This window comes from Salmo salar, chromosome 12 (genome assembly GCF_965601325.2).
Source record: "Salmo salar chromosome 12, fSalSal1, whole genome shotgun sequence".
Classification (NCBI taxonomy): Eukaryota; Metazoa; Chordata; class Actinopteri; order Salmoniformes; family Salmonidae; genus Salmo; species Salmo salar.
In genome coordinates this window covers 64,029,245-64,041,393 of record NC_138302.1, presented here as the reverse complement: position 1 = coordinate 64,041,393, position 12,149 = coordinate 64,029,245, and the positions used below count along the sequence as shown (strand labels likewise).

At 42.1% G+C, this 12,149-nt stretch overlaps 1 protein-coding gene across 50 annotated transcripts in view; it reads right to left on the bottom strand.

The window, feature by feature from the left end:
- LOC106565455 (uncharacterized) overlaps positions 1-5,384 on the bottom strand; it is a 33,252-nt gene extending 27,868 nt beyond the window's left edge. For 39 of the 50 annotated variants that reach the window (XM_014132610.3, XM_014132613.3, XM_014132626.3 and 36 more), the window contains exons 1-7: positions 5,262-5,384; positions 3,496-3,664; positions 3,012-3,197; positions 2,370-2,516; positions 1,715-1,841; positions 1,379-1,462; positions 542-625 (exon numbers count right to left, since the gene is read on the bottom strand). In XM_014132610.3, the coding sequence (XP_013988085.1) occupies positions 542-625; positions 1,379-1,462; positions 1,715-1,841; positions 2,370-2,516; positions 3,012-3,197; positions 3,496-3,540 (673 nt within the window). In that variant the 5' untranslated portion in view covers positions 3,541-3,664; positions 5,262-5,384. Of the gene's footprint in view, positions 1-541; positions 626-1,378; positions 1,463-1,714; positions 1,842-2,369; positions 2,517-3,011; positions 3,198-3,495; positions 3,665-4,890; positions 5,174-5,261 lie in introns of those variants that run through there. The other 11 variants (XM_014132621.3, XM_014132632.3, XM_014132642.3 and 8 more) reach the window with 4 other exon arrangements.
- Positions 5,385-12,149: the final 6,765 nt, after the last annotated feature.

Sequence of the window (12,149 nt, the reverse complement as noted above, 5' to 3'; positions counted from 1 at the left end):
AAAAAATGTGCAAATATTGTACAATCCAGGTGTACAAAGCTCTTAGAGACTTACCCAGAAAGGCTCACAGCTGTAATCACTGCAAAAGGGGATTCTAACATATATTGACTCAGGGGTGTGAATACTTATGTAAATGAGATATATTTCTGTATTTCAGATTCAATAAATTTGCTAACATTTCTAAAAACATGTTAGAACTGTCGTTATGGGGTATTGTGTGTAGATGGGTGAGATGTTTTATTTATTTAAACCATTTTGAATTTAGGCCGCAACAATGTGGAATAAGTCAAGGGGTATGAATACTTTGAAGGCACAGCAACTGTATATTAAGTTTGCATTTCTACCTATATGAAGGCCACATGGTTTTTGTCCTATCATAAAGATCTTTGTCACATCCTGAGCTCCCGAAGCTGGCCAACTGCCATGCTGTCTTTTTGATTTTACACTCAATACATTTCTACTGAGAGGCTGCTCTATGACAAACAGGAGTAAAATGGGTCGCTTGTTTTATGTGAGATGGGTACGGAAAGAGGACTCATACCCGTATGAGTGAGGCTGTGTCTCTCCAGGTGGTAACGCTGGAAAAACCTCATGTCACACATGGAACAAGCGTACGGCTTCACCCCTATACACACAGAGCATACAAATATTAGCTATTCAATCTGCACATAATAAAAAAAAGAGAAAAAAAAAAGGTTTTATTCCAAATTGCAAACTGTCCACTCAAATGAATTTGAGTAGGATTATTGGTTATATTTACAAGGATAAACACCCATAATACTTGACCATGATCTGAATGCATCTTGCTTTTGGTCAAATGAGAATCTCACAAATATCAGATAAAAAAAAAAAAAAAATCACTGTAAATTAAAAATGCAAACGTGTAAAGCATTGTTTTATTTTCCAATATAGGAGAGGCTATCGACCACTCTTCAAATGGTCTACTTACCAATTTACAAAATGTCTCAGAAAATCAGTCTCTTGATGTCAATGCAGTAAATTCTACTCAAAATCTCAAACTGCATACAAAAAGCTACTGCTAAACTAGCAACACTGTCACCTACTAAAAGCAACATTGTCCTAAAAAACTGTGACCTTTGTGCAGCCTCCTATGGCCAATCTATAAACATTTATACCAAATAGATCTTTCATTTGTATTCTCATTGGTGTTGGGGGACCCATTTGCACATTTGTGATAACCCTCTCCTTCACATAGTTGAGGTGAAAGGAATGTTGAGCTTTGTTGGAAATTACTGTCCAAATGACAAAAGAACACTGAAAACCCTGAACACTGAAAACCCTGTACACTTGGGTTCCGGTGCAGCACTACAGGTGTAGCCTGTTTAGTGAGAGATGGGTACGGTAAGAGGACGCATACCCGTGTGAATGAGGCTGTGTCTCTCCAGATGGTAACGCTGAATAAACCTCATGTCACATATGCCACAAGCATACGGCTTCTCCCCTAAACCGAAGAGTACCAGTTTTAGTGAAAGGTCCCCACAGAGAACACCAAAAACTGAATGAAAATCTGACACTAGACAATCTCTTTTTTGGAGGCCATCTCATAAGATTAAAATCACTGGTCACTTAATTCAAACGGGTGTTTCTGCTGGCCTTATGTATTTTCGTACTGTATTAGCTAAGCATGTTAAACATGTCCCTAACTGGTAATGGAAAACTTCCAGAAGTAGGCCATTGTGGTTGGGACACATACCTGTATGAATGAGGATGTGTCTCTTCAGGTGATATCCACTCCTAAATGCTCCGTAACAGTGATCACAGATGAAGTTTTTCTGCACTTTGGATATTGGACAGTTACCATTCTCATCCACAACAACCACCTAGGCAGGATATGACAGAATAGTGGCTCAGCATAAAATTGTAGGCCTAAATACACTATACAGAAGAAGAAAAAAACTTGCACACATCTACTAAATCATCACAACAAGCATGCCCTCACACTCTTGTATAGAAGGAAACATGATACTAAAACGATTGTATGAGAAAAGCCAGTGCTGACGTAAAGGCTGAATTAAATTAAAGTAGTACAGGATTAAAACAATGTTTTGACCATTTAAAGCAAAAGCTAGAGAAGGGTTAACCCCCTCCCACATGTTACTGCTCCCCCCTCAAACACAATAACAGTTATTGTGTTCCCCTCCCCCCTCTTTCCTCTCCAGAGAACCCTACCCCCTCCACATCTCATCTGCACTCCTCCCCCCACACAAAATGTGCAAACTCAAAGGCACCAACTCAGCGAGAGACAAAAAAAGTCAGTCGCACACACACAAAAGCACAAAGCAAGCCAAACACACCTTCAGCCCGTTTTTATAACACAATCTCTCCTAAACACACCAAGAGACACTGACCTTCCCTCCCCTCCCGTCTTGCTCTCTCACTTTACAGGGCGTTCCTGACTTCCTGTTCTTCTTTTTCAGCTGCATGTCCTCGTTGGCCCTCATCTCCTTCTCGTCCAGCAGGCGGGGGGCGTGGAAGTCAGCCTCCTTCCGGATAAGCTGGGGAGCACATACAAGAGGGAGACAGGAGCCTGTGAATCAGCCTTCCTGGTGGAGATGGCATGAAACGTAAAATGAGAAATTACCTTACAGACAAGGCCTACATTTCAAGACAGAAACAAAACAAGAACGGAAAGCAAGGAATGTTTTCTAAATGTGTGAAATTTAAACATGAACCACAGGATATTTTAGAATCATTTACATGATTATGCTGGGGGGAGGGAAATAAATCAACAGTAAAAAAGAAAACATTGGCAAAAGACAGAAATACAGAAGGTAACCTATGACTACTTTGAAATGGTGTACATAATCTGGCAGCCTCTAAATCATTAATGAAGACTTATTTAGGCATATTAGCAGGCCACAGTAAGTTACTACTGAGACCTAGCCAATGAGAAATATATCCATTTCTAATTTGTTGTTCTTTCAGTGGGTGACAATGATAAACAACAAAGTTCCCTCCTCCCCCTCTGCATTGCCCCAGCTCCTCCTAACCAGGGGTGGACAGCTCATTCCAGATGGCAGGATCATGTGGCTCTGAGGACCGCGGTCTAAACCATCCCTCTGGGGCGGTGGACCATGGCCGAGTGGAGCCATCATCTTCTTGGGCGGACCGGCCATGGAGCTGGCCTGCATCAGGGCCATACTGGAGAGAACAGCCTCACAGCCAAGCAACCCCGCCTAGGAACAGAACCGAGCCCGAGTCAGGGAAATCCAGTACCAATCAGACATTTAGAAAATGTATAAACAGAACCAGTCTGGGTGTAGAGGAGCTAAACAAATAAGACAAACACTCTGTCAGAGGCCAAGTTACAGTTACACCAGAAACAGTATGAAACCCAATGATAAAAATTAAAATCAAGCACTTTACATTTTATGACGACAACATCCTGAGTGACAAAAGATACTGTATAATGTTGCCTAATAGTAGGCATGTTGTTTGTAGCCATTTTATAATTTTTTTGGTTGGAAAACAAACCCATTTCATATGGTCGCGGACTGAGCTGCTGGGCAGGTGTGACATTGCAGTGGGAACGGTGTATGTGAGGGCGGGGATGGGGGCGGGGACAAGGTCATCCAGGGATCCGTCAATCAGGATGGTCAGTCTGACGGAGGGCCACACCCACCTCACTCATCTAGTACTAAAACTGAGGAAGAGGAGGATGTGGACAATACATGAAAATACATTCAATAATAATTAAATGATTTTTAAAAAACAATAAAACCAGCAATGAGTCACAGATTGTAACTGCTCCAATCACACAAAACCCAATTATAACTCAAAAACGAGCATCTCCATAATAACTGTAGAAGGTCATTTGGTTTACTCCTTGTTTGTCACTGTCATCTGGTCACTTTGCTAGCTATGAAATATGATTCTGAAAGAGCTGCTCCTACAAACCCTGAAAAAGCGTCACATCAATACAACACATCTAGCTAATATCCAAAATGGGATGGTCAAGTAATTCAGTCAGGCACCCAATTCCAATTGTGTACATAATCATATAGCTAATGTTAGCTAGCAAACAGGTGTGAGAACTATAAAGAGTATAGCTAGCTACCAAGAATTTGACAAAACGCTGATACTGTAGATAGTTAACCTAACTGACTACCATGATTGAGAATAGCCATACAGCTGAAAAACATTTTACAAATTAAACCAATGGCATCAACATTGGCAAGTTAATGGCTATGGCCAGAGCCATGTATTTAGATATTCCAAATTTAAATAGTTGACCGAACTCTAGCTAGCTAAATATATGCAATGTAATAACAATAGTCAAATAATATTACTCTGGCTAAATAATGATCCAGGGAAAGCCTAAAGCTATCTTTTAGCAACCCCATAGCTAGCTAACATTATTACATGCAGCCAGCAGCAACATTTTGATACACTAATGTCTAGTTATCGTTGCAAATATGAGCAATTTTCCCTGGATGCAGCTAGCTACTGACTAACTTCGTAATTGGCGAAGTTAACGAAATAACTAGCTAGTGTGGGAAGGCAATGGACCATCAAGTAGTAATATACAGTGAAACACATTTAATAAACGTAGCTGGTTAGCTAACTAGCTAACGTTTGCTAGTTAGCCTGCAATGGTAGAAATACTAACGTTAGCTACTTGAAGTTACATTTAAATGACTTAATCCAACAATTAAAAGGATTATCTCGTAATCTTATAATCATTTAAAGATTACTGCACTAATTGTAAATCGCTCAGGTTAGGAGAGTCTGCTAGTGACAAAATTGTTAATGTAATCATAACTCAGATACAAATCATCGAGAGGCTAACGAACCGCTAGCCCAAAACAGAAACAGATAGCTAGCTAATAACGACGTAGCTAACGTTAGCTAGTAGTGGCTTCCACGTACATCACCACATCTTACTAACTTCAGTTGCCACCCATCAACAAATCGAAATATAATGATATCGTTATGCAATTTCGATATGATTAGATCCGGATAAATACAGCCAGCTAGATAAAACAAGTTTGAGGATTGCGATCAGATGAGCCACAAAACGACTAAGCAGCTAGTACAGCAAGATTTCCCGATAAAGACATTCATTCCTGATGGTCGATGCGTACTCCCCCTCCCCTGTTGTCAAGCTAACAAGTCGTGTCAGTCACTGCTTTTTTGCTTAGAGACGGAGGCCGAATCTGTCAAATATCGCCTGATACACGACTAAACATACAATAAGTCAAACCATTTGTGATATTCAAACGTCGTTTTTTGGTGTTTACCTTTAAAATGTCCTCGTTTGTCGCGGTTCGACGCCCGTGGCCTGAGTTCCAATTTCTTTCAATTTACAAACACAGGAAACGCCACCGGATGTGCTCCCCGAGGAGAACCCTGCCATGTGATTGGAGAAAATGGGTATATACGTCTGCCATGTTGGAAGGTGAAAACGCTACTCCATTTTAGTTTGGATCAATTAGCAGCCTGAACCACGTATAATTTCAGTTTAGAAAGACGTATTTTTCTCCCGACAGTGCCTGTATTCATACACGTAGATTTTCAGCCTTCTCCCTCAAAAAACAACAGCAACTAGGATTTGGTCTGAATAATCTCTGAATTTGTAGGTCAGATGCACACAGTCCATTCGAGTGTCAGTCGAATTACACGCAACAAAAACATAAACGCAACATGTTAAGTGTTAGTCCCATGTTTCATGAGCTGAAATAAAACATCCCAGACATTTACCATACATACAAAAAGCTTATTTTTCAAAGATGTTGTGCACAAATGGGTTTATATCCCTGTTAGTGAGCATTTCTCCTTTGCCAAAATAATCCATCCACCTGACAGGTGTGGCATACCAAGAGGCTGATTAAAGAGCATGATCATTACACAGGTGCACCTTGTGCTGGGGACAATAAAAAGCCACTTTAAAATGTGTAATTTTGTTGCACAACACAATGCCACAGATGTCTCAAGTTTTGAGGGACTGTACAATTGGCATGCTGACCGCAGGAATGTCCACCAGAGCTGTTGCCAGATAATTTAATGTTAATTTCTCCACCGTAAGACAGCTCTAATGTTGTTTTAGAGAATTTGGCAGTACATCCAACGAGCCTCACAACCGCAGATCACGCGTAACCACGCCAGACCAGGAGCTCCACATACGGCTTCTTCACCTGTGGGATCGTCTGGGGGGGAACTCATTCTGATTGGCTGGGCTGGCTCCCCAATGGGTGCCCAAGTCCACCCATGGCTGCATCCCTGCCCAGTCCTGTGAAGAAAAAAAACATCAAGTGGTATGATGAAACTGGCTCTCCTGAGACTATCATTTGTTTTTCAACAGGATAATGACCCAACACACCTCCAGGCTGTTTAAGGGCTATTTTACCAAGAAGGAAAGTGATGGAGTGCTGCATCAGATGACCTGGCCTCCACAATCACCCAATCTCAACCCAATTGAGATGGTTTTGGATTAGTCGGACCGCAGTGAAGGAAACGCAGCCAACAAGTGCTCAGCATATGTAGGAACTCCTTCAAGACTGTTGGAAAAGCATTCCAGGTGAAGCTGGTTGAGAGAATGCCAAGAGTGTGCAAAGATGTCAAAGACAAAGGGTGGCTATTTGAAGAATCTCAAATATAAAATATATTTTGATTTGTTTAACACTTTTTTGGTTACTACATGATTCCATATGTGTTATTTCATAGTTTTGATGTCTTCACTATTATTCTAAAATGTAGAAAATAGTCAAAATAAAGAAAACCCTTGAATGAGTAGGTGTTCTAAAACTTTTGACCGGTAGCGTGTGGGGCGGCAGATACCCTAGCGGTTAAGAGCGTTGGGCCAGTAACCGAAAAGTCGCTGGTTCGAATCTTGATAAGTGCTTGAACAAGGCACCCTAATCGCTCCTGTAAGTCGCTCTGGATAAGAGCATCTGCCAAACGACTACAATATGATAAGGGTAAGCTATTCCAAATCAAGGATTGCCAGGTTTTGCATAATTCTCTATCAATAGGCATAGGCCTATGCAAACACTTTTACAAATAGTTATCCAATAACCTTTGTGTTTTTATCAGCGGAATATTTGTAAACAGCAAATTCTCCAGTGTTAAATTTAACACCGGTCCAGTGTCTATACTGGTCCACACTTTTCAGTGTTAAATTAACACACTGCTAGTAAAGCCTTATCTGCATATTTCCCAGACTGCCTTGCCTTCCTGATGAATTGTAGAGTTTACAACCCATGGCTGTATTTGTTAGTGAAAGAGACATGCCTGCTGCAGTCATTAAGGTTTTCGTTTTCTGGGCTTTAACCAAGTGAGATCTTTAGTGACTATGTTATCATTAAAATTACATGATTCATCGCAATATAACTATTTAATAAGGCATTATTTTGCGGGCTTAGTTTTACCCTAATACAGTGGCCTGAATTTCATGTTTTTCAGGCTTGTAAGTCACATTATGATAGCTTGCAAAGTGATGTGTAATTCCTATTGGAATCAAATCAAATGTTATTTGTCACAGGTGTAGACCTTACAGTGAAATGCTGACCTACAAGCCCTTAACCAACAATGCAGTTTTAAGAAAAATAAGTGTTAAGTAAAAAATAGATAAGTAAAAAATAAAAGTAACAAGTAATTAAAGAACAGCAGTAAAATAACGGTAGTGATGCTATATACAGGGGGTACCGGTACAGAGTAAATGTGCAGGGGCACCGGTTAGTCGAGGTAATTGAGGTAATATATACATGTAGGTAAAGTTAAAGTGACTATGCATACATAATGGGAAGGTCTGCCTATCCATGTGAGAGACGCTGACTCGGTCTCGACCTTTAAGTCTTTAATGAAGACTCATCTCTTCAGTAGGTCCTATGATTGAATGTAGTCTGGCCCAGGGGTGTGAAGGTGAACGGAAAGGTACTGGAGCGACGAACCGCCCTTGCTGTCTCTGCCTGGCCTGTTCCCCTCTCTCCACTGGGATTCTCTGCCTCTAACCCTATTACGGGGGCTGAGTCACTGGCTTACTTGTGCTCTTCCATGCCGTCCCTAGGAGGGGGGTGTCACTTGAGTGGGTTGAGTCACTGACGTGATCTTCTTGTCCGGGTTGGCGCCTCCCATGGGCTCGTGCGGTGGAGGAGATCTTCGTGGGCTATACTCGGCCTTGTCTCAGGGTAGTAGGTTGGTGGTTGAAGATATCCCTGTAGTGGTGTGGGGGCTGCGCCTTGGCAAAGTGGGTGGGGTTATATCCTGCCTGTTTGGCCCTGTCCGGTAGTATCGTCGGACGGGGCCACAGTGTCTCCCGACCCCTCCTGTCTCAGCCTCCAGTATTTATGCTGCAATAGTTTACATGTCGGGGGGCTAGGATCAGTCTGTTATATCTGGAGTATTTCTCATGTCTTATCTGGTGTCCTGTGTGAATTTAAGTATGCTCCCTCTAATTCTCTCTCTCTCTCTTTCTCGCTCTCTTCTCTCGGAGGACCTGAGCCCTAGGACCATGCCTCAGGACTACCTGGCCTGACGACTCCTTGCTGTCCCCAGTCCACCTGGTCATGCTGCTGCTGCAGTTTCAACTGTTCTGCCTGGAACTCTGACCTGTTCACTGGACGTGCTACCTTGTCCCGGACCTGCTGTTTTGGGCTCTCTCTCACTCTTTTTTATTAGATTTTTTGTTTTACCTTTATTTAACAAGGTGAGTCAGTGAAAAACAAATGCATATTTTCAATGACAGTCTGGCTATCATTACATTGAGTAATGATAGAATTCACACACCAGCCCACATGGATAGTCTCTCATTCAAAGCTCCTACACCTCCTGTATTTTCAGTATGTTACATCAAATCAATACTCTTACATCCAATAAATATTTATGACCATAACTGTGTTTTACCACCAGATGGCACTAAATACCCCATTTAAACTAAACTAACTATATTATACATGGTTATAGAGCTCGCCAATTTGTAGTCCTTAAACCCGGAAATGAGTTACCTCTTGCTCATTCAGCCATTGTTCGTTCAGCCTATGGCGAAAATGAATGGGGAAAAAATAGGCTTTTGAGAACCAATATAAGGTCTGAGGTTAACACAAGCATAGGAGATCTTATACGTTTTGTTCTATGAGATAATATCAGTCAGTTAACATGACCGTTATGAAGTCTTTATGTGCTTTCACATGCTTTTTAAAATTGCATTTATGCTTCAAAATTCACAAAAAGCAATGTTAGCTGATGAAGATTATCTTATAGAACTCCTGAGCCTGTGTTTACCACATACCTTATTTTTGGCAAGTATCCAAAAACCCTCCAAAAACGCCAATAATTTCAACATAGCCTTTGTCCAATAAATCATTCATACAAAATACACCATTACTATTTCTCTCTATGTGAACCATAGCAACATTGACAACTCAAGTGTCATTTTTGTAACCTTTATCTAGGCAAGTGAGTTAAGAACAAATTCTTATTTACAATGACGGCCAACTGTGGAACAGTGGGTTAACTGCTTTGTATAGGGGCAGAACGACAGATTTGTTTACCTTGCCAACTCGGGGATTCAATCCTTTTGGTTGCTGGCCCAACGCACTAACCACTAGGCTGCCTGCCTCCCTGGGAACAGAAACTGTTTTTAGATAAAGATCACTTTATGTGTCAAACTGAAATGTGTGTGTAAGTGCCTAGCTCAAGGGCAGGCAATAGCATTTAGGATTTGACACACAGACCCACCTGATCTTTCTTGCCAGACTTTGGATTCGAACTGGAAATTCTCCAGTTGCTGACTCACCTCTCTAACCGCCAAGCTACCTGCCGCCTTCTTTCTTCAGCTCTCCTTTTTTATTTTATTGCTTAATAGGCATGAATGAACTTGTGTACCAAAACCAGTGAGTCATATAGCCGCACTCCCTTTTAACCAGGTCTAGTAGTTCTTTTTAAATAAATAAAAAAAACAGGAGAAAGCTGGGACAGTATAATCTATAATCTTTCAGGCCATGCCTATCTATTTATCAGACATCAAAGGCAGGAGACCTTGTGGTGGCTAATTTCTGTATTACCAAATGAGGAGAAACAAACTTCACACACCAGTCAGAGTTATACTTAAACTACATTTTTAATAATTAAGAGCTTTGCAATAGCACTTGACTTTCAATGATGCGCCATCTCTAATGAACCATTGAAAGTGACAACACAAAAGTACAAAGATCTTTTATAGCCAAGATATACCCCTCTCAACATACATGATGAACAACAGATACATAGAATGGTCGCAAGGTTAAGATTTGTATGAAAGATATCTATAATACATAGCAGACAGCAACTGCTGTGTCAACAGTGTTCATTGTATAGACCATTGTCTGGTCCTCCTACGTCAAACTGGAACCGTCTCACCCTGGTACGGTATAGAACAGAACCATTAGCTCATGTTCTCTGGAATGCACTTTACGCTTTATTACCCAAAGACATCGTAAATCTCCTCTGTCAGTGCTATCTCATAGAGGCCCATCCTCAGTAGAACACACACACAATAGTTAACAGAATACTCTATTCTGTCGAATAAAACAACCATTATAATGCAATACAAGCATTATAACATAATCTTGCAATTTTCCACGACAACCTTTATGGCTGTGTTTACACAGGCAGCCCAATTCTGATATTTTGCTAAATTATTGCCAAAAGAGCTAATCGGATTGGTCAAAAAAACAATTCGTGAAAAAATATAATAATTAGCCTGCCTGTTGCGTTTAGACAGGGAGCCCAATTCTGATCTTTTTTCACTAATTAGTATTTTGACCAATCAGATCATTTCACATCAGCTCTTTTTCAGAGCTGATCTGATTGGTAGCGCCTTACAGTCAGATGCTGAGCAGTTGCCATACCAGGCGGTGATGCAACCGGTCAGGATTCTCTCGATGGTGCAGCTGTGTAACTTTTTGAGGATCTGGGGACCCATGCCAAATCTTTTCAGTCTCCTGAGGGGGAAAAGGTGTTGTCGTGCCTCTTCACAACTGTCTTGGTGTGTTTGGACATAGCACCCCCCACTGCCTGTGATTACACAGTCTGGTTGCCCATGGCGGGCAAACTGGACATTGCAGCGTGTGACGACCGTGTCAGATGACACATCTGGCAGTGACTCCACCTCTCAGTAATCTGAGTAATGATTAATCATGATCAGGAAGTCCTTCCCTGCGTAGGCAAAAAGGTCCATGCTCACTTTTTGGCATGGGCACTCTGGGATGTCATGTGACATCATTGAATCCTTTTGCTGTGCTTGTGCATATTCATTACAGGCTGAGTAGTTGGTTACATAGTCCTTGATTTCCTCTCTCATGTTCGGCCAGAAAATGTGTCCCTTGCCTGTCTATAGCATACTTCCGTGCCAATGTGGCTAGCAGGTATGAGGCTCAGCATTTCTGCACTCAGTGCCCTTGGAATATTAACACATTGTCTTCTTGTAATGCCCTGGCCCTAGAGAGGGGTTTTTGTTCTTTATTTTGGTTAGGCCAGGGTGTTACATTGGGTGGGCGTTCTATGTGCATTTTTCTATGTTGGTTTGTTTCATTGATTTTGTAATTGTTTCTGTTGAGTGTTTTGCACCTGACAGGACTGTTTGGCTGTCAGTTTTCTCGTTTTGTTTTGTGTAGTGTTCTTTAGTAAATTAAAATCATGATGAACACTAACTCCGCTGCGCCTTGGTCTACTCTCTCCCGACAGCCGTTACAGAATTACCCACCAAAAATGGACCAAGCAGCGGAGGAAGGAGCAGCACAAGGAGGACTATAGGAAGCAGCGCGCTCGGGAAGTCATGGCATCCTGGTCGCTGGAGGTGTTGGAGTCCAGGATTGACTGGACATGGGATCAATTATTTGACCACTGCAACAACCTGCCTAGGGAGAGCGACGGACACGGGAGGCAGCCCCAATAATTCTTTTGGGGGGGGCACACGGGGAGATTGGCGGAGTCAGGCGGTAGACCTGAGCCAACTCCCCGTGCTTACCGGAAGCAGTGTGGTACTGGTAAGGCACTGTGTAATGCTGTGGAGTGCACGGTGTCTCCAGTGCACGTGCATAGCCCGGTGCGCTACATACCAGCCCCCCGCAAGTGCCATGCGAGGGCAGGCATCGAGCCAGGACGGGTTGTGCCAGCTCAGCGCGTCTGGTCTCCAGTGCGCCTTTTCGGGC